Raw genomic sequence first — 19,763 nt, forward strand, 5'->3', positions numbered from 1 at the left:
GTTTGTGTTTTAACCACCAGATGGAGACAAATTAGATCAATCAATCAATCAATCAAATTTTATTTGTATAATACATTTCAGCAGCAAGGCATTTCAAGGTGCTTTACATAATTAAAAAACAAAATAAAAACAGCATGTGACATTGAATAAACAGTAAGAAAGAGAAAATATTTTTTTTTAAAGATAAAAACATACTTTTGTTACGGAATTTAAGCACCTGTCATCGCTGGACACCGTCCGTTTAACACAGGTATTATCCAGGCCCCGTCGCCTAACAGGACAAGGTCTCCAACCTTGCAGCACCAGGTTCCGTCCACCTGTCACGCAATCTAGATCTAGGACTAGTTGAAGGGTCCTTTAATGAAAATTAAATTTTCTAGGAAGCTGCAGCAGAAGTATGAATAAATATGCATATTTTCTGAGATATCTACCAAACAAAAGCTGAAAAAGAAAATATGAAGAAGCCACATGCATTTAATAGGTTGAAAATGGGTTTTTATTAATAAAATGAGTAACAAATGCCCACAGTTCATCACTGGATGGTTTTACATAAGGAAATAAAACTAACATCACAGAATAAACAAGAGCTAACTACAGTCTCAATAAATTACAAAAGCTTCCAGCTTAGATAGTTAATCAAGCTGCATGAACTGAATACAAACCACCATGACATTTATAGATCTGATCGATTTGAATGTAACTGCAAAAAGCAATGAACAAAAACAGAAAAACACGTTATTAAAGATCATTGTTCTACTTATAATTATTAGAAACTAAGTAGTAACAAATTGCTCCTAATTTCACCCAATAACATAATCACTGTATGAAGAGGAAATACATTAATTAAAACAAAAATCAAAAGAAAATAGAGCAAAAAATATAATTTAAAAGATTCAGAATCTTAAAACCGATTCATCTGAAATGTCTTTGAATGAAACAGGATGTCCTCATTATATTGAGGTTTTAAAAATAAAAACAGCAACATTTTGTGCTGCATAATAGCAACTGTTTGACAGATGAAGTGATTATTCCTTTAATATAGTCAGATACTGACTGGATGAAGATAAAATGAGCTGATGGGTCAGGCAACTTTAATCAGTTCATCAGAAAAGACTCCTGACACACATTGTGAAACTACACAAATTCAGTTATTACTTGGACATTCATGGTAAAAATGTGTTATAAGGTCTGGATCAGGTCCAACATGTTTAATTAGTTTTTTTGTACTGAAACTGGACTACAAAGTCTCTGTGGTTGATTAACATTTTTGAAATTGCGCCATGTTCATGACTGAAACCCGGCCATTGTGTTTTTATCTATGACACCATAAGAAGCTAATGCTGACAGACTAGACGGGTGTTTCCTGATCTAAACCAAACAGAGAGACACAGAGGAACCGGGCCTGAACCCAACTCCAAACCCAGGATAGAGAGGTTCAGAGAAGGTGGTACTGAAGGTGTGAATGTGGATCAGGGAGTCAGAGCAAACTTTGTAGAAGGACAGAGTCCCAGCAGGATGGTCAAGATAGACGGCTAGTCTGCTGGTGGGAGAGGAGGAGGAAGAGGTGGAGGAAGAAGAGATGGAGTTGAGGCGAACTGATGTTCCTTTGTTATTGTGGTAGACGGAGTAAATCCCATCAGAGCAGAACAAACTCCAGGACTTATCATTGTATCCAAACTCACAGTTGTCACTGTCTCCCTTCCTTGTGATTCCTCTGTAACTCACTGACACATGAACTCTCCCTTTTCGCTCCACCTCCCAGTAACAGCGACCAGTCAGGCCAGTTGTGCAAAGGAGCTGACGACACCAGTCAAATCTGTCTGGATGGTCAGCATACCGCTGATCCTCCTCCACATGGGTCACCTTCCTGTTGCCGTCGGACAGCTGGAGGTTTCTGTTCACTGAGTTTATGTCGATGGTGAGTCGACAGGAATCTGATGGAGAGAACAAACACAATGCAGATATTGATCTAAAATCTGTTTAGCCTTTGTAGATAGGAGGGTTGAATGCGATCTGTTAAAAACCCACTTACACTTCCTCAGACCTGGTTTCAAGTACTGAACTCCAGCAGGATCCATCCTGAAAGGAGGAAAGTCGGATAATTAGGAACCAGGAAGGTTTAGCCTAGAAAGCTCATACTCAAATGGATTAAAAGGTTTTTTCACCAATATGGAAACCATAGGAGGAGGAATGAGGAGGAGGAATATGAGGAGGAATGATGATCTTCAAAGATTGTTTATACAATTTTTGAAGAGTTTGTTTGGGTTAAAAAATACACATAATCTACCTGAGAGTCTCCAGTCTGGAACGCTCATCTTCAAATCTAGTCATCAGTACTATTTTTCCATCTTCTCCTGGATCGTTGTAGCTCAGGTCCAGCTCTCTCAGATGGGAGGGGTTAGAGGTCAGAGCTGAGGCCACATAAGCACAGCCCTCCTCTGTGATCAGACATCCTGAGAGGCTTTAAATATAAAAAAACACACATTGTGAACCCTGGTGATATTAGAGTGCATGTGCAGTCTGTGTTCTGTGCTCTTAACGTTGCAGTAAAAAAGCATTTTTTTAATGAAAATCCTATAAATGAAAAATATTTGATTAATGCCAACCTGACAGTCTCCAGTTTACAGTTTGGACTGGCCAGTCAGGAGGTTGACTCCAGAATCATTTAGATCGTTGTTTGTCAGGTCCAACTCAATCAGACTGGAGGACTGAGAGCTCAGCACCGAGGACAAATGACGGCAGCTTCTACCTGACAAGTTACAGGTGCTCAGTCTGAAAAGGTCATATTTCAATATATGAAAAAGTTATAAAGTATTTATTGTCAGTTATCTGTTATTTCAGTGTCCATTGTGGGTTTTCAATCATTAATACCATCAATTTTTACCAAATGTGTATCTTTAATAAATGTACTTCATTGAGATGAAGAATCTTTCACTTAATTGCTTAGTGGTTTGACTCAATGCATTTCAAAAGGTTAATAAACTCATGTTTCTTGCCTGAGAATTTCCAGTTGACATTGTGGACTCTCCAGTCCAGCACACAGCAGAGCAACTCCTGAGTCCTTCAGGTTGTTGTTGCTCAAGTTGAGTTCAGTCAGGTTTGATGAAGAGGAGCCCAGCACTGAGGAAAGAGCTTCACAGCTTCTGTCTGACAGATTACACTGGCTCAGGCTGAAAAATAAGAGAGTATGGTAACCATTTTCTCTCATTCCACTGCTTTATTTATCTGCGTGACAAAAGAAGTGAAGCTGCATACTCACAGAGCTTTCTTTGATTGTTTGATCACTGGAATCAACCTTAGAAAAGCTTCCTCTGAGGGTGAATACTTCTTCAGGTCAAATACATCAAGACTTTGTTCAGAGGAGATTAATATGAAAGCAAGAGCTGACCACTGGGCAGGAGACAACCGTTCTGCAGAGAGACTTTCTGAACTCAGAGACTGTTGAATCTCCTCCACTAAGGAACGATCATTGAGTTCATTCAGACAGTGGAACAGATTGATGCTTTTCTCTGCAGAGAGATTCTCACTGATATTCTTCTTGACGTACTGAACAGTTTCCTGGTTGGTCTGGGAACAACATCCAGTTTGCCTCAACAGACCGTCAAGGAGTCTCTGATTGGTCTGCAGGGAAAGACCCATGAGGAAGCGCAGGAACAAGTCCAGGTGTCCATCAGGACTCTGCAGTGCCTTGTCAACTGCACTCTTGTAAATATCTGTTTCTGCAGATTGATCTTCTCTTGCATCACAGCTCCAGGATGTCGACTGTTCCTCCATCAGATTGACTCCAGAGTTGATGAAGGTCAGATAAACATGAAGAGCAGCCAGAAACTCCTGAACACTCAGATGGACGAAGCAGAACACCTTGTCCTGGTACAGCCCTCTCTCCTCTCTAAAGATCTGTGTGAACACTCCTGAGTACACTGAGGCTGCTCTGATATCGATGCCACACTCTGTCAGGTCTGATTCATAGAAGATCAGATTTCCTTTCTGCAGCTGATCAAAAGCCAGTTTTGCCAAAGACACAATGATTTTTCGACTTCCAGGACTCCAGTGTTGATCTGTTTCAGGCGCTCCATCATATTTGATCTTCCTCAGTTTGGTCTGAACCACCAGGAAGTGGATGTACATCTGAGTTAGAGTCTTTGGAAGATCCTCTCTCCCATTTGCTTCTAGCACATCCTCTAGGACTGTAGCAGTGATCCAGCAGAAGACTGGGATGTGACACATGATGTGGAGGCTTTGTGATGTCTTGATGTGGGAGATGATGTTGCTGGCCTGATCCTCATCTCTGAATCTCTTCCTGACGTACTCCTCCTTCTGGGGGTCATTGAACCCTCTAATGTCAGTCACTCTGTCAGCAAACTTATCTGGGATCTGATTGGCTGCTGCAGGTCGTGTGGTTATCCAGAGGAGAGCAGAGGGAAGCAGTTTCCCCCTGATGAGGTTTGTCAGCAGAACATCCACTGAGCTGGACTCTGTAACATCAGTCAGGATCTCCTTGTTGTTGAAGTCCAGAGGAAGTCGACTCTCATCCAGACCATCAAGGATGAACAGAACCTGGAACTGTTCAAACTGACTGATTCCTTTGGTTTCTGTAAAGAAGTGATGAATCAGTTCCACCAAGCTGAACTTTTTCTCCTTCAGTACATTCAGCTCTCTGAAGGTGAACGGAAATATAAACTGGGTGTTCTGGTTGGTTTTGCCTTCAGCCCAGTCCAGAGTGAACTTCTGTGTTAAGACTGTTTTCCCAATGCCAGCCACTCCCTTTGTCATCACTGTTCTGATTGGTTGATCTCTTCCACGTGGGACTTTAAAGATGTCTTCTCGTCTGATTGTTGTTTCTGGTCTGTGTTGTTTCCTGGATGCTGTTTCAATCTGTCTGACCTCATGTTCCTGGTTGACCTCTCCAGTTCCTCCCTCGGTGATGTGGAGCTCTGTGTAGATCTGGTTCAGGAGGGTTGGACTTCCTGCTTTAGCGATTCCCTCATACACACTCTGGAACTTCTTCTTCAGGTTTGACTTGAGTTTGCGTTGACAATTTCCAGCACGAGTCCCTGCATGGGGACAGCACATTGTGAGGCCTGGACAGGTTGCTGTAGTTGGAGAGATTGACCAATAAAAATAGCTAGCTGTATTATGCAGCACTGGGTCAACCCAGGGAGCAATTTTCTTCACAGTCCTGTCTACTCTTTACAAACCTAACTTCCAGTCGAAGTCCAGGTCTGGACTTCGACAGAATAGTTGGTTGTTTCAAGACAGACAGGAAAAACTATATAAAATCCTTGCCAAAGACTTTTTTTTAACATGATCTGCATCAAATACCTGCAACTGACTGAAACAAGGAGATGGGTAGACTTTCTAGCCACCTCTTTGGATGCATGTAGATTGACAGTAGAGTTCATGTCATAGCAAATCAGCAGCAGTTGTACCGTTTACTGACACTCAATGTTGACACTACTGCATCACAGTTTGAATTTGGTAGCTGTCTATGTGTGTTTTTGAAGGTTCTTCATCTGTAGTTCAATGCTACCTGTAACATTTTAGGTGTACTGGGTTCAAGAATTAATACTAAAATGGGTTTTTATCTTGTGCATTGTTGCTATGTTTGTTTTTTGTTTTTTTTTTACAGTATTTTACTCTAAATACATAGTTCCCAAAGTTTATATTTCATGAGCAGCACACTGGTCACCACAGGTGATGTTTAAATGAAGAAGAAGCTGCTGAATCCAGAACGTCATTGAGCTCACATGACTGTCTGCTGCTCTGTTTGATTAAGATTTTCTGTATTTGTTCATTTCTCTTCTTTGATTTCAGTTTGTTGCAGGTTGGACTTTGCTGCTTATCTGTTATATACATTTATGAATGAAAGAATGCATTTTCACATGTAATCATGTTTTAATTGTTCAACATAATAGAATTGTTGTAGAAATCCTCTTACTGCACTGCAGACGGTCAGCCAGCTCCTCCTGCTTCATCATCCTCAGGAAGTTCAGGGTGATCTTAATCACCGCCTCTCTGCTGCTCCTCCTCTGCTCTTCATCATCACCCCCCATCACCTCCTCATCCTCACTCTGACCCTCTGAGCATTCTTTGTCATCTGGACTCAGAGCCTTCTGGATCTTCTTCAGCTCATTCTTCATGAAAGTGACAATGTTTTCCTCCAGCAGCTGGAACAGGATAAAACATGAATCCATGAACACCGAATCCATGTTGGACAGATGGTCTAAAAAACAGCATGACGTTGACTGAACAGAACTGATGTACTGACCATAAATATGGAGTCCAGCTGTGTTTGATGCAGCTGGACAGATGGACCAGTGGGAACCTCTGAGCTCTGCTGGTCCAGTCTGTGGAGGAACCAGGAAACATTAACCCATATTCTGTCTGTCCACACAGAGACAAACTTAGATGATGCTTCTCTGCAGATCTGAGTCAGAATGAGCTTTGCATCTACATCTTCACTCTTCAAGAACAGTCTTCTCCATCTCTTCACCTAAAACCTCCACCCAGTAATGAATTTAAATATCATAAAACACTAACATTTACTTTTATCGCCAGTGGACTGCTCTCAGGAGTGAAAGGAAACTAAAGATGACAGTGCGAAGTAGGAGGAGAGAAAAGGTGAAGGAATGGTACCTAATAACCTAATAAAGGATAAGTTGAACAGATTTTTAGTTCAAGTCTGTGAAAACGACTCTAATCTTAAAACTCATGCATAAATAAAATCCTTAAATTTTTTGCATTGGTAAGAGTCTTACCTTTGGTCATCAGAGGAGAGATGTTTGAGTTCAGATTCAAGCTGGTTGTCATTTTTCAGCCTCTTCCTAACAAAACACACAAAGATCCAGACTGATGTCAAATAAAAACAGCTTTTCAGTTTTCTAAACCTTAAAAATGGCAGCACAGGTTCCATCGGTGTTTACTGACATCTAAATATGAAACACTGAGATATTTTAGGATCTGTTTACTGCTGACTGGGACTGAAGCGCTGAAAGAAAAACAGCAGAAAAAGTCTGTTTTCTTCAGGTTTAAATATCCAGAACAGAATAAAACAACCACCTTCTTTATTAAGAAATAATTACACTAGCTTTTAAATTAGCTCTGATTTTATAGTTCAGCCCAAAATTATTCATACTCCTGGCAGGTTTAAATTTTAATAAAATCAGTCAATTTAAAGGGAAAAAAAATTATAAACTTCATACTTTTCTCCATAATCAGAGGGAAAGAATTACAAGAATCAACTGTTTTAATCTTGGAGCAGCACTAATGTTTATCTTCCTCCACAGATTCTCAACATCGTATCGATATTTCTTTAGATAAATTTATAAAATGCTCCAACAGGTGGTTTCCACAAAGTTGAAATCTAAGATGGCAGCAGGTGATGCAGCTCTTACATCATTACATGTTTTCTCCCTATTAATAAACTTTCACATCTTGTTCTGCTGCTGGAGACTTTTCTAGGTTCCTCATTTCTCCCAAACGTTGCTAAAGACCCGGAAAGTCCCGAAAAACATTCAATCATGACTTTTAAAATACAAAACCTCTGGTTGATCATAGAATCAGATGTAAAAACAGGTTGGTTTATTTTATGATCATGTTAGTAGAACATTGGGCAGAACATTTGGACCCAGCTCACCTCTTTGCTGCTGGAGGCTGGTCTGATTTAAACAGAATAATAATGTCCTTGGACTGGTTGCTCTTCCATGACACACAGCTGGGCTCAGCTGTGTGACTCCTGCACAATAATAAAAGGTCAATCAGAAATAGATTGGTGATAAATAGTGTGGAATCCCCGGTTACTAGCAGCATGACTGGATTACTTTCCAATAATCACATTAATATGTTTATATAAAATCATCAAATTTCAGAGAAAAAATATTTTGTCAGATGATAAAAGGCTAACTTTGTAAAAAATAAATAAATAAAAAACTCAAACTTAGATCCAGCTCACCTCTTTGAGTTGTTGCTGCTGAAGGAAACACAGCTGGATCCGGGTTCAGGTTCTGGTTCAGGTTCTGGTTCTAGTTCTGGTAATGTCCTGTGAATGTAGATGGTTTGGTGATTCCACTGCTAAACTTTGACCTTTCCTGGACAGGTAAAGGTCATGACCTCACCTCTGGTCCTCATGTCCCCCAATGAGAGACATTTTGGAGGGAAGGACTGTGTCCTCTCTGTCCTCACACTGATCCATGCTGCCACTAGGTGGCGCTTGCTCCACTCACCTAAAACAGAAATACAAAGAGGTTTGATACATGGACTCAATTTAATTATTTTATATTCATGTTTTATTGAATTTATATTTATTTTCTAAATCAAATTAGAATCAAATGTTGAAATGATTAATGCTGTAAATAATTTGTTTAATCAATAGAATGGAAAATTATTGATAATTTTGTGTTTTCAGGAATCTGAGACGTTTAGATATAAATGGCAGGAGACACTCGTCCACATGACCTGTGAGTTAAACCATTCAAGAACAAAAACATTCAACTTATTGATTCGGAACTAAAATAAAACCATAAATTAAAATGTATCTTATGAGTTTTAATGTGACATCTGAAGGTAGATTATCAGAGCTGAGAAGTTTTGTCTGATGGAGACCAAATCCAAAAAACCTGAAACCAGAGGCTGAGTACAAAAACATGCCACACTTTTCAGATTTATATATATGTTTCTTCTACTTTAAAGTTATGGGAACTATGATCCCACTAAGATAATTTCAGTTTGTGATGGTAAACATTAAGGTAGAACATGAAAAATTATTACTTTATTATTAATCCCTGATTATTTCATGATTTCTGTTGACTGAAGTCAGAGGTGGCAGAGGACCAGAAATTACTCAACATATTTTTGCAAAAGTAAAAGTACTTTTACTTTAGGTAAAAGTTCACTCAAGTACTGAGTGACTGATCAAGTTATCTATAATTTAATATTGAAAAAATTACATCATCAGATGCACAGAAATATAATGTTGAGTGAAAATGTTGGTATTTTCAGGACAAAAATGACAATAATTCATATAAGTAACAAACAATAACAAAATCCGGTAAAACAAAATGTTTTCAGATTTAATTAAAAAACTAATAAAACGTTAACAGAAACTGCGGGTGTGTGTGTGTGTGTGTGTGTGTGTGTGTGTGTGTGTGTGTGTGTGTGTGTGTGTGTGTGTGTGTGTGTGTGTGTTTTGGTTAAAACGTGTGTTTTTCATTCAGTGCATAGAAAATCCAGAAATTTTTCTCTAGTTAGAAATACTTCATAGTAAAATTACTACTCACCCTGCCAGCATGTCTAGGTGGGCCCCATGTGGGGGAAAGGAGGGCTGATATATGGGTCCCATACGGGCTTGTCCGCGGGTTCCACAGTGGCCCCACATGGGTTTATCCATGTAGGGCTGCAGCCCACATGGGCCCTACATGGTGGTGGGCCCACATGGGTTTGTCCATGTAGGCTGTGGCTCTACATGGACAAACCAATGTGGGGCCACTGTGGAACCCGCGGACAAGCCCGTATGGGACCCATATATCAGCCCTCCTTTCCCCCACATGGGGCCCACCTAGACATGCTGGCAGGGAAGTAAAAGTAAAAAGCACAAAGTAGTAAAAGGTATTTCAGAAAATACATTTTCAAAGAAGTTACTCAAGCAAATGTAACTAACTCTGAAGTTTTGAGTTAGTCCAATGAAATGTTAAAATTCTTATCAATGATTAATGTCACATTGTTTTCCCTCAACATTATTAGTATTTAATATAAATATCTATGGATCCTATGAACGGCTTCCAGCTCCTGGCCGCCCGTGTTTTCTTCTGCAGGCAGATTTTCATCGGTCCCTTCCAGTTTCGGCTGGGAGTTACTGGGAACTATGGAGCGGAAGTTTCTGCTGATTCTGAACGGAATGAGTTTTAAAACGATCTAAATCATCACAACGAAAGAAATGTTAAGTTTCTTACCCACAGATTGAAATTTATGCGGCAAATCCAAACTGCGTCAAAATGAGGAAAGTGAAAATAAAACTCAGAGACGTTCAGGGACCAAAATAAAAGTCAGAGGAAGTCAGACTCAAATTTAAAACAGATGGGAATTTAAAGAAATTATCCTGTTTAACTGATTATATTTTCTCCTTTTAAATATTTAGTTTTGACTGTTCTATTAATGAGTTAGCAGAAATTAAATAAAAAGGTTTAATTGGACATTTTTCACTGAAGTCACATGACAGCCGAGATGACGTCACACAGTCAGCCTCAAGTATATCCCTGTAGAAGGGTAATCACGTGCTTCATACGGGCGTAATTCTAGGATTAAACAGGTTATGATAATATACAGCAAATAGTATTAATGTGGTGTTATATTGTATTATGGGATAGAATGTTTCAGGTAATAAAACCTGATGAAATATTGTTTATGAACAATGCAAGTCAACAGAAAACCAGATTATCGGCATCATGTACATGTCATTCATGTGTGTAGAATAAGGAACATGATAAATAAGTGATCATGTTTTCTATGATAAATAAGTTTTATTCCTTAAAAATATAAATATAAATGTTGTTTGGCTTCAGATTTAATGTGCTTTATTCATTAAAATTGAATTTTGTAATTCATATAGTCTCACATTTTTTTCTCTAATATATTTAGATTTTTTTCTGCTAAATTCTGTCGCGAAAATCTCATGGTTTCTTGATAAACTGGAGCTGCAGTTCTCCCACAAGAGGGAGATAAATCCTGTAACCTTTGATTTGATTTGATTTGATTTCATTTCATTTGATTTAATTTTATTTTATTAGAGCCATGCTAGCCAAGCTTAGCATGGCTCAAGTTCATTTGTAGAACTTGAGCAGAGAAGGAGATTCTGGCTGCAGATGTTTTCACCACCAAACTTCAATCTTCAAGGATTGTTTAACATGCTATCTTATTTTGAAAGGAATCACAGGAAGCAGCAGTTTTGCTGCTCTGTTGGCTGAAAAGCTGAAAATGAAAGTTTGATGTAATGACCTGAAAACAAACCAGTTCGTTCTGTGAAAAACCAAACATGTTGACGGTTTTAATTGTTGATCTAATAATCCATCAGATTTTCCTTCATTTACAGTAAAACTTAGTTCTGATAAGAGGTGAACATGTTCTAAACTTTCCAGGGACCTGAAACTAATATATTGATTAATAAAGTTCAAATCAGAATTAATTATGAAATAAAGTTAACTTACAGTTTCTTTAAGTAAAACAGAAACAGAAGAAGACTTGATTGAAGAAAACAAACTCGGTGGCAGATGAGAAACTTCCTGGAACGAGTCTGTACTGGACCTGAGATGGAGACGGCGGAACCAGTTCACCTGCAGCCAGAACTTCACCTGAGATGGAGGCTGAGCAGGAAGGAAGAAGAAGAAAACGGACCATAGCAGTCTGAGTGATTCTGGTTTGGACGTTGTTCTAATGAACCGACATAAACACATAGAAATGGACAATTCACTTTAATCCTTTATGAAAATTTTATTTAATTAAAAAGAAACACATTTCATCTTAATCTGATTTAATCAGAATTTAGATTTAAAAGTATGAAACGCAAATATGTCAAAGAAATATTTCATTTTGAAGAATGTTGACATGGAATCATTCATCATAAAAGTATGAGAGCAATATCATATATTTATTTATATTAAAGAAAAACATTTTATTTTCTTACGATCCCACAAACAAAACAAACATCTTTTAGAACAGGAATAAACTTTACAGCAAAGCAAAATACTTTTTATTTTAATGAATTTAGTTCAGTTCAGTGTCTTTATTGCTCCCTAAAGGAGATATTTGAATTTCAAAACACGAAAACAACATAAAATACATAAACAATGTTAAAAACATACTAAACACACAAGCAGAAATGCATAAGATGGAAGTTAAAACTCACAAATATTTTTTATATGATGGCAATTTTTACCAGATCCAGGGGAAACTGGGACAATGTACTGAGCAGGAAATATTGATTTCTCTGTTTTCAAGATTCATTTTATTTTTGCATCGAACCGTTTTCTGCTGAGTCATCAACTTCCTGGTTGATTCCTTCCAGAGTTTGGCTCGGTTCCTGCATCATGTTGGATCTGTTAATGATTTGCTGTTTACAATGTTAACTCAGCTATGAAGCTGCTTTCTCTTCCTGTGGTTCCGACTCGTCTGTAACTGGCCAAAGCCGTATGGATCAGCAGTTTTCCAGGATTCCTGAGGATTTTTCCGAACTTCTCCTCGGACTTTAGCTGCGTTTAGGTGCTCTTGTCCTGTCAGGTATTTATTCTTATGTTTCTCCATCCCATAATTTACTCTCAACTTGAGTATTTTGCTTCTTTAAGCACATTTGTATGCTACGTTTTGATTATAAGACTAAATCACATTAAATCACATTAGCCTAAATCTGAGCATTTATTATTCTCTCAAAAGATCAATTATTAAAGAAGAACTAATGTAGTTCTGTAATTTGTCCAGCAGAGGGCGATGCTGACCAGTTCAGTTCAGCTCCTGCTGTCAGTTTTTAAACAAATCTCCATACGGAAGAAAGACTGGATTCAGAACGATGCGTTTGGGTCACGTTGGACTTTTCAGCTCAGGAATAATTTATGTTCTGATTCGTTTTCATTTATTCAGCAAAAAGCAACAAAACATAAAAAATACCACCAGCTGAAATGGGTCGGAAGATACACCAAATAATTTATTCAAAATCTGTAGGTAATTATCAATAAATCACCAGAATCTGATTGATTTAATGAATCTCTGAAAGGTCAATTAAATCCCTGACCTTTCAATCTAGGGTCAAGGTCACTCTGGTTGAGTTACAGCTGTTAGAAGTAAAAATAAAAATAAAAAGAAAAAAAAAGAAAAATTCAAAAATACTTTAAATCTTTCATATATATATAGTTGTAGTGGCTGATGGTAGAGAGGGTCTCTGTAGCAGTCTGTGTTACAGTGAATGTGAAGAAACCTCTGACTGAAAATACTGTTTTGTTCTAAAATCCACAATTTCCTTAACTTTATGTAAAATCCATCATTCCCAGTAGTTCCACAATTAAAGAATGGAGCAGATTGATGATTAATTTAAGGTTTTACAGACAAAAAAATACATTTACATATTTATATACAAAAAAAAGTATTTATCATTGATTACACTTGAAGATTTAAAAAGAGGATAATAAACACAAAAAAAACCTTTGGAAATATTTCATTTAATGCAGCAACTGTGTTTATATTTTGGATCAATAATTTAAATACTCATTTTCTACAAAAAATACACTACTTTTCTCTATTAAATGTTGTCTATTTAATATATTATTGAAGAGATGAAAGCAACAAACATCTTAAGAAATAAATCTCTTCAGTTTCTCAGCATTTTGTCCGTTTTAAAGCTGCTTTTCTTCTCTTGTCTCAGCAAGAAGCAGCTTCGACCCGAGGCTTTTAAAACAACCTGCGTCCAATCAGAGTGCAGACTGATGGAGGGGGCGGGATCTGAACCCTGACCAACTGGTTCTGGTGAAGATTTTCGTTTCTGGATCAAACAGAACAGGTTCAGAATCACCTGGAGCCACCGAGCAGCAGAGAGTTTCACCAGAATGAGTCCAGACGGTTTCTGATCTGTTCGTTCTGACAGGAAGAAGAAAATGAACTGGATCCTCCTGCATGGTAAGATCCGGTTCTTCTGGGTCCGGTTCTGCTGGAGCTGAAGTTTATCAGTGAGACTGTTTGGATATTTGACCGTCTTTGTGGGTTGAAGGTTTGAAGATTGAATAAGCCCCGCCTCCAGACTGTTTCCTGCCTGTCTATTGGTCCACTTCATGATGTCAGCTGAAACCAGGATAAATACTAACACAGACTGAATTCAGGATCTAAAATAATTTTTCATAACCTCAGGGATCCATTCTAGGATCTATTTTCTGTTTATATAAATCAGTTTATTGATCAACATTAAGCTCATTTGTTCATCTCTATGCAGATGACACAGATCTTTATGTGCTTGTCTATAAATATCTGCAGTTTGTTACTAGCACATAACATTGTGCTCAATGTTCCCAAAATTAGATCAAAATATGGAGAAATATCTTCACATTATGCTGCAGAAAAACACTGGAATGAGTTTCAAAAAGCTCCTTTGTATCAATAGAAACTTTTAAAAATATTTTAAAGAAGAACCTGTCTGAAAAATTCACAAATTTAAAGCTGCAGTTTGTAACTTTTATAAAATGATTTTAGATATTTGTTGAAGCTGTTATGACAGTTTATTCTGGGACAATCTGTGAAAAGATTGATGGATCGATGTTCACTCTGAGCTGCTATTGCTCTTTGGTTGTTTTTGGTGCATTACTTCAATCAGAACCAGATTAGCGCTGCCAATCTACTCATGTACCTCATAAAGGTGGCAAAACAACTTACCAGGAAAATCAATTATCAGCTGTCATCAGTGGCTATGCTAGCTAGCTTTAGCATTTAGAGAAACGCTGGCAGCTCCACACCAGATTATGACTGACAGCACTAAGCCCCACCTCCTGGCTGTGATTGGTTGCTTCCAGTTATCACTGGGAGAACGCAGAGGATTGATTTATTTTTCACAATTTATCTGTCATCATGGAAACAGTTTTAATAAATATGTGAAGAAATATTTACCATAAAAGCTTTAAAGTCAGATTTATTTTCTGCTTTTGTCTCAGGATTGTTTTCATTGTTTTATGACATTGTTGCTCCTGCTACTTCTTAAACCCGTTGCCATGACAACCGTCTCTGTCCTCTCAGTGTCCCTACTGGTCCCTGCGGTCCAGATGTCGGTTCTGAACGGTTCTACGGTGGACTGGACCCACTCCAACCTCAGCCTGCCCACTGCCAACACAACACGGGGAGAAGAGCTGACGGATCAGTACCCGCTCAACAGAACCACAACCGCCGCTCCGCAGACAGGAAACCTGACCCTGCGCGTGACCTCTGACCCAAGAACTTCCACCAGGCAGACCTCCACCAGGCAGACCTCCACCAGGCAGACCTCCACCAGGCAGACACCTCAGGTCAAAGGTCAGGAGCTAACCTGCTGCTGTAGCAGCTGACGGGTCGCAGATGAAGATGTTGCTAATTTTTCTCCGCAGGGCCGTTTCCAGCGTGGGCCAGAGTCCTGCTGGGTTCTCTGGCGGTTCTGGTTCTGGTCACTTCTGGAGGCGTTTTCTGTCATTTTAGGCACAACTTCATGAGAGGTGAGTCAGAGAGATCAAAACAAACCAACGAAAGGCCCCCGCGCCACAGTTTGGCTCCTCTGAAGCCGATCTTCTTCTTCTTCTTCCTCCTCTCAGGTTACATTAAAAGCATTGAGGTGGACTCCGGTCAGCCGTTTGTCCTGCTGCCCTGCAGGACCAACGTTCGCCTGCCAAGTGACGCCAGGGTGGAATGGACAGATCGCCATGGCAACAAGGTCCATGTCTACCAGAACCACTGCACCGTCCCAGAGAAGCAGATCCAGTTCTACAGAACCAGGACGGAGATGAGCGTGGACCTGCTGCAGACGGGAGACCTGAGCCTGACGCTGAAGCTCCCCACAGGCGCAGACACGGACACCTTCACCTGCTGCGTCTACAGCCGCAGGAAACGCATCCTGATGAAGAAACAGGTTCAGCTGGAGGTCAAAGGTCAGCTGACGGGCTGGGGTCAGAGCTTCACCTAAACCATGTTGTCCTCCCTTAATACTGTTCAACCGTCATGGCCGCCCCTCTTCTTCTGTGCTTGTTGCCTCTGGTTGCCCTGGTATTATGCTACAGCAGTTACCATAGCAACATGACTCTGTCCAGTCTCAGTCCATCCTCCGATCTAACCTTTGGGTGTTTCAGCCAATATTTCTGACATAAATGGGATGTTTGGAGTTTTAATAACATTTAGATGCTTTTATTAAAATTTTATATTACAAAAAAATGGCAAAAACAAAATCTTAGCAAGTAATTTTATTCTAATTTCTAGTGTAAATATTGCAATACTCTTGAAATAAGATTAAACTATCTTACAAAGTAATTTTTCAGCAAAATATAGGAGCTTGTTTAAGTGAATATTTTTTAACATTGAAGAAAAACAAAACATTTTCCCATGTAAAAGTTATTAATTTTTCTTCAATATTAAGGAATTATTTATTTAAACAAGCTCCTTTACTTTTACAAAAAGTTAGTTGTAAGTTAATTTTGTCTTATTTTAAGTGTAATAATATATTTTCACTAGAAACTAGACTAAAATACTTGGTAATATCTTGTGTTTTTGCCGAATATGCGTTCATATTGCTGATTCAGAAGAATCAATGCTGATCGTTAAACAACCTGGAGCTTTCCCCAACACGTAGCTGTAACTTCAGAAACAGTCGTTTCCATCGAGACACGCTTTCACATTCCTCGGCACGTTCAGACGTGTTGAAGCTGCCATATAAACTTGACACACTTCAGGTTTATTAGTGCAGAACATTTCAGCGACAACACAGTTCAACGAGCTTTAAGACAGAAACCATGAAACGAGAAACAAATGTTACACTTTGGCAAAAATCATCAAATAAATAGAACAAATAAATGAATTATGAAGTCTCTATTAACAAAATTAACCTTGAAAAAAGGGTTAGCTGAGACCAAAACACCAGAGTGAAGACTTTGTCAGTGTTTATCATTCAAATAAATTGATTATTTAATTAATGAAGTGATGAATGGATTTATTGTGACAGGCCTAACTTCTACTAATGTTAAAGTCATTTCTTCCTCCTGACCTGATGGAAAGTCCTACATTAATACAGTTTAATTGACTGGCATGTTGCAGTAATCAGTCATTAATCCTTAAATCCTGGAAATGTTCTTCAGGTGATAAAAGGCTGACTTTGTAATTGCATTTGTGTGACTCTGAACGTTCAGGTCTGACAGTTTAAGCTGTAATAAGTGGAGAAACATTCACTATGCCACGGCTTCCTCAGATCAAAACTTTGAGTTAAAACTGGAGATTTCCCCCCTCCCAATGCTCCTCCTGAAGCATTCTGGGTAATCTGTCTGTGTTGTTCTCTCAGTCCATCAGGTGGAGGTGTGTTCAGGTGCAGACAAAGTCCTGCTACCCTGCCAAACCTCAGCCGAGCTGTTCAAGTCTTGTAAAGTTGAGTGGAAGGACAGTGAAAACCGGATGGTGCACGTGTTTCAGGACGGTTCTGACCATCTGGAGAACCAAGACCGGTTCTACAGGAACCGAACGGAGACAAACAAAGACTGGACACAAACTGGAGACCTCTCTCTGACTCTGAAACACCTCACCTATGAAGACAGCAACATCTACACCTGCAGCGTCTTCAGCCCGGAGGGAATCATCCTGTACAAGAAGCAAGTTCAGCTCAAGGTCGAAGGTCAGTGGCTGGAATCTGACAAAAAGTTTGGACATCCCTGCAATACTGACTGATTTTGATCAAAAGCTTAAATAAGTTTCATGTTTGTTTAATATTAAATATCACAACAAATATTAACAAACAGGAAGAATTGTAATGTCATATTGCTCTGCTTGTTTATCCCGGACGAGCCCCCAAAACCAGATCAGGTGTATTTTTTTAATGTTCAAGAGGAAAATGTCACCCACTCTTATCATTAATGTTGGATTTTACACCCACAGAGTGACAGAAAAGCAGCAGCTGATCTTTGTTCTCTCAGACTGTCAGGTGGAGGTGGAGGAAGGGGCGGAGTCAGTCCGGCTGCCGTTCAAAGTGGCGCCTGAACTCCTTAAAGGCGCCAGAGTTGTGTGGTGGCGCTACAACCCGAGACCGGTGGTGACTGTTCATGCTTATAGATACCTTACTGATCAGCTGCAAGAGCAGGACCATCGCTATAGAACCAGAACCAAGATGAATGAAGACCTGCCGCAAACCGGAGACATCAGCCTGACCCTGATCCGACCCGGCGCCGACGCCACTGAGAGCTACAGGTGTGGCGTCTGGAGGGGAACAAAGCTGGTGGCGTGGACCACGGTTCTGCTCAAATTCAAAGGTTAGTCTACAGTGTATCAATCGATCGATCGATTGATTGACCAATCAATCAACAGAGGAGGGCAGAGAACCCAAAACTTATACTAAAGTTAGAGTAGCACTTCTTCAACATTTCTTTACTCTCGTCTTTACTCAAGGAAGAGTAAAAAGTATTTGGTACTTTCAGTTACTAACGTACTGAGTAACTGATCAAATGATCTATTATTTAATATTTAAAAATTATATCATCAGATGGATGAAAATGTAAATTTAGTGGAAATTTTAGTATTTTAAAAACTAAACTGACAATAATTCATATAAGTAGCAAAAAGTAACAAAATCAAGCAGAAGAAAATGTTTCCAAATATGTTTCTTTTAATAAAAATCTTATGAAACTAATAAAACCTGCAGCTGTATGTCTGGTCAGTTTTTTATTGAAACATGTTTGTTTTTCATTCAGTGGGTAGAAAATCCAGATATGTAGAAATACTTTATAATGAATGATATTCATAATATTTTCTGTCTTTTGGTCTGGATCTGTGTGTTCGCTATGTTTTGCACTTTGCCTGGTTTGGTTTGAGTAAAAGAGGCAGAAGCTTTTTGTGCCTTGATCTTGTTTTGTTTACAAAAAACAGAAAACAGAGTAAATGTTTCGCTCGTCCCAGTTCCTCACATGACCAATCGTCTAGTCAAAGTTCTCAGAATATGAATATTTTCTTGCAGTTTGTTTCTTTATTCTTCTGATTGTTCTCCATCGTCTCTGCAGGAGGAGTCCAGGATCAGGATGAAGATCCTGGAATCAGGGACAGAAGCGACTCCATCGATATGACTCCGCTCATGTCTGCTGAGTCAAACAGCTCATTATTTGACACTCTGACGTGACCCACTGTAGAAAATGTGATGTCACTTCCTCTCTCAGAGTTTTTTGGTGGATTTAACTCTTCAATTTTCACTTTGAGAGCAGTTGACAAAACAAAAGCACTTTCTAAAATCCAGCAGGAATTGAACCAACAACCTTCTTGCTTGAGATTGGTTGACATCATCACTCCACCATGAGATCTTTTACTCTTCAAATGTTTCTCGTAGCAAATTTATCTGTTAATATACAACATCTCTGAGCCCGCTTTCTGTCATCTTTATTTCCTTGTGTAACTCGGTAAAATCAGCCTTTTATTAGGCCGTTTCCTCTAAATGCATCACCGTTATGTTTAGTTTTTAGTCATCAGAATCACATGATCCATTCAGCTGGTTTCTACTTCCAAACTACTTCCTGTTTCTTCCTTTTTGGTTCTATTTGCACTATAAGGCTCACAAAACAAATGTGACTAAGATCTGATCCACAAGTGAGCCTGGAGCCATGAAGTTTGTCATGAACTGAACTGTAAATGGAATTGGTGAGCTGTGAATAAAATGTTTGTTTGTAGCTTATGCTAATTGGTTAGCTGGCCATGTTAACTTTTTTTATCTTCTATGTTGAGTTGAACTTGGTAAATTAAATGCATGCTGTGTAATATTAAAAAGGTTAACTTGAGTAAAATTGAATTACTGATGACTGTTTAAAAATGTCTGGTTCTAGCAGGATGATATTTTACTAGTCCTGTTTGTTTTAATGAAGTGGAAACTGATCTTTTAATGGGGAAATTTGTGACTGTTTTTTTTACATCTTAAAAAGACCTTGTGCACATTAATCTTGAAAGCTAACTGTAGTATTGTGTATATATTTCTGTTTAGTTTTTTTTATGGTGTTCACTTATATTTTTCCAAATACATGGTACTGAAAACAATAATTATTCTC

At 38.8% G+C, this 19,763-nt stretch overlaps 1 protein-coding gene and 1 pseudogene across 2 annotated transcripts; one reads left to right on the forward strand and one right to left on the reverse strand.

Annotated features, from left to right (window-relative positions):
* Positions 1–45: 45 nt before the first annotated feature.
* On the reverse strand, positions 46–10,117 carry LOC103480932 (NACHT, LRR and PYD domains-containing protein 3-like; annotated as a pseudogene). The gene is made up of 13 exons (XR_014089842.1): positions 9,948–10,117; positions 8,115–8,222; positions 7,952–8,038; positions 7,637–7,735; positions 6,759–6,824; positions 6,269–6,347; positions 5,939–6,167; positions 3,260–5,054; positions 2,997–3,170; positions 2,607–2,772; positions 2,288–2,461; positions 2,033–2,079; positions 46–1,934 (listed from the first exon to the last, which is right to left on the reverse strand). The product of XR_014089842.1 is annotated as an NACHT, LRR and PYD domains-containing protein 3-like (transcript).
* A 1,840-nt stretch (positions 10,118–11,957) lies between these two features.
* LOC103480962 (uncharacterized) lies at positions 11,958–19,755 on the forward strand. The gene is made up of 8 exons (XM_008436181.2): positions 11,958–12,267; positions 13,403–13,653; positions 14,758–15,030; positions 15,102–15,206; positions 15,303–15,635; positions 17,033–17,359; positions 17,658–17,990; positions 18,735–19,755. Exons 2-8 carry the CDS (start codon positions 13,632–13,634, stop codon positions 18,848–18,850), a joined length of 1,509 nt encoding a protein of 502 aa, XP_008434403.2. The 5' UTR covers positions 11,958–12,267; positions 13,403–13,631; the 3' UTR covers positions 18,851–19,755.
* Positions 19,756–19,763: the final 8 nt, after the last annotated feature.

This window comes from Poecilia reticulata, chromosome 2 (assembly GCF_904066995.2).
Source record: "Poecilia reticulata chromosome 2, P_reticulata-male-v2, whole genome shotgun sequence".
Taxonomy (NCBI): domain Eukaryota; kingdom Metazoa; phylum Chordata; class Actinopteri; order Cyprinodontiformes; family Poeciliidae; genus Poecilia; species Poecilia reticulata.

Coding starts and splice junctions, on each gene's coding strand:
- LOC103480962 (XM_008436181.2), top strand. CDS start 13,632: ATGAACTGGATCCTCCTGCATG. Junction 15,207..15,302: donor TAGGCACAACTTCATGAGAG/GTGAGTCAGAGA, acceptor TCCTCCTCTCAG/GTTACATTAAAAGCATTGAG. Junction 17,991..18,734: donor GGTTCTGCTCAAATTCAAAG/GTTAGTCTACAG, acceptor TCGTCTCTGCAG/GAGGAGTCCAGGATCAGGAT.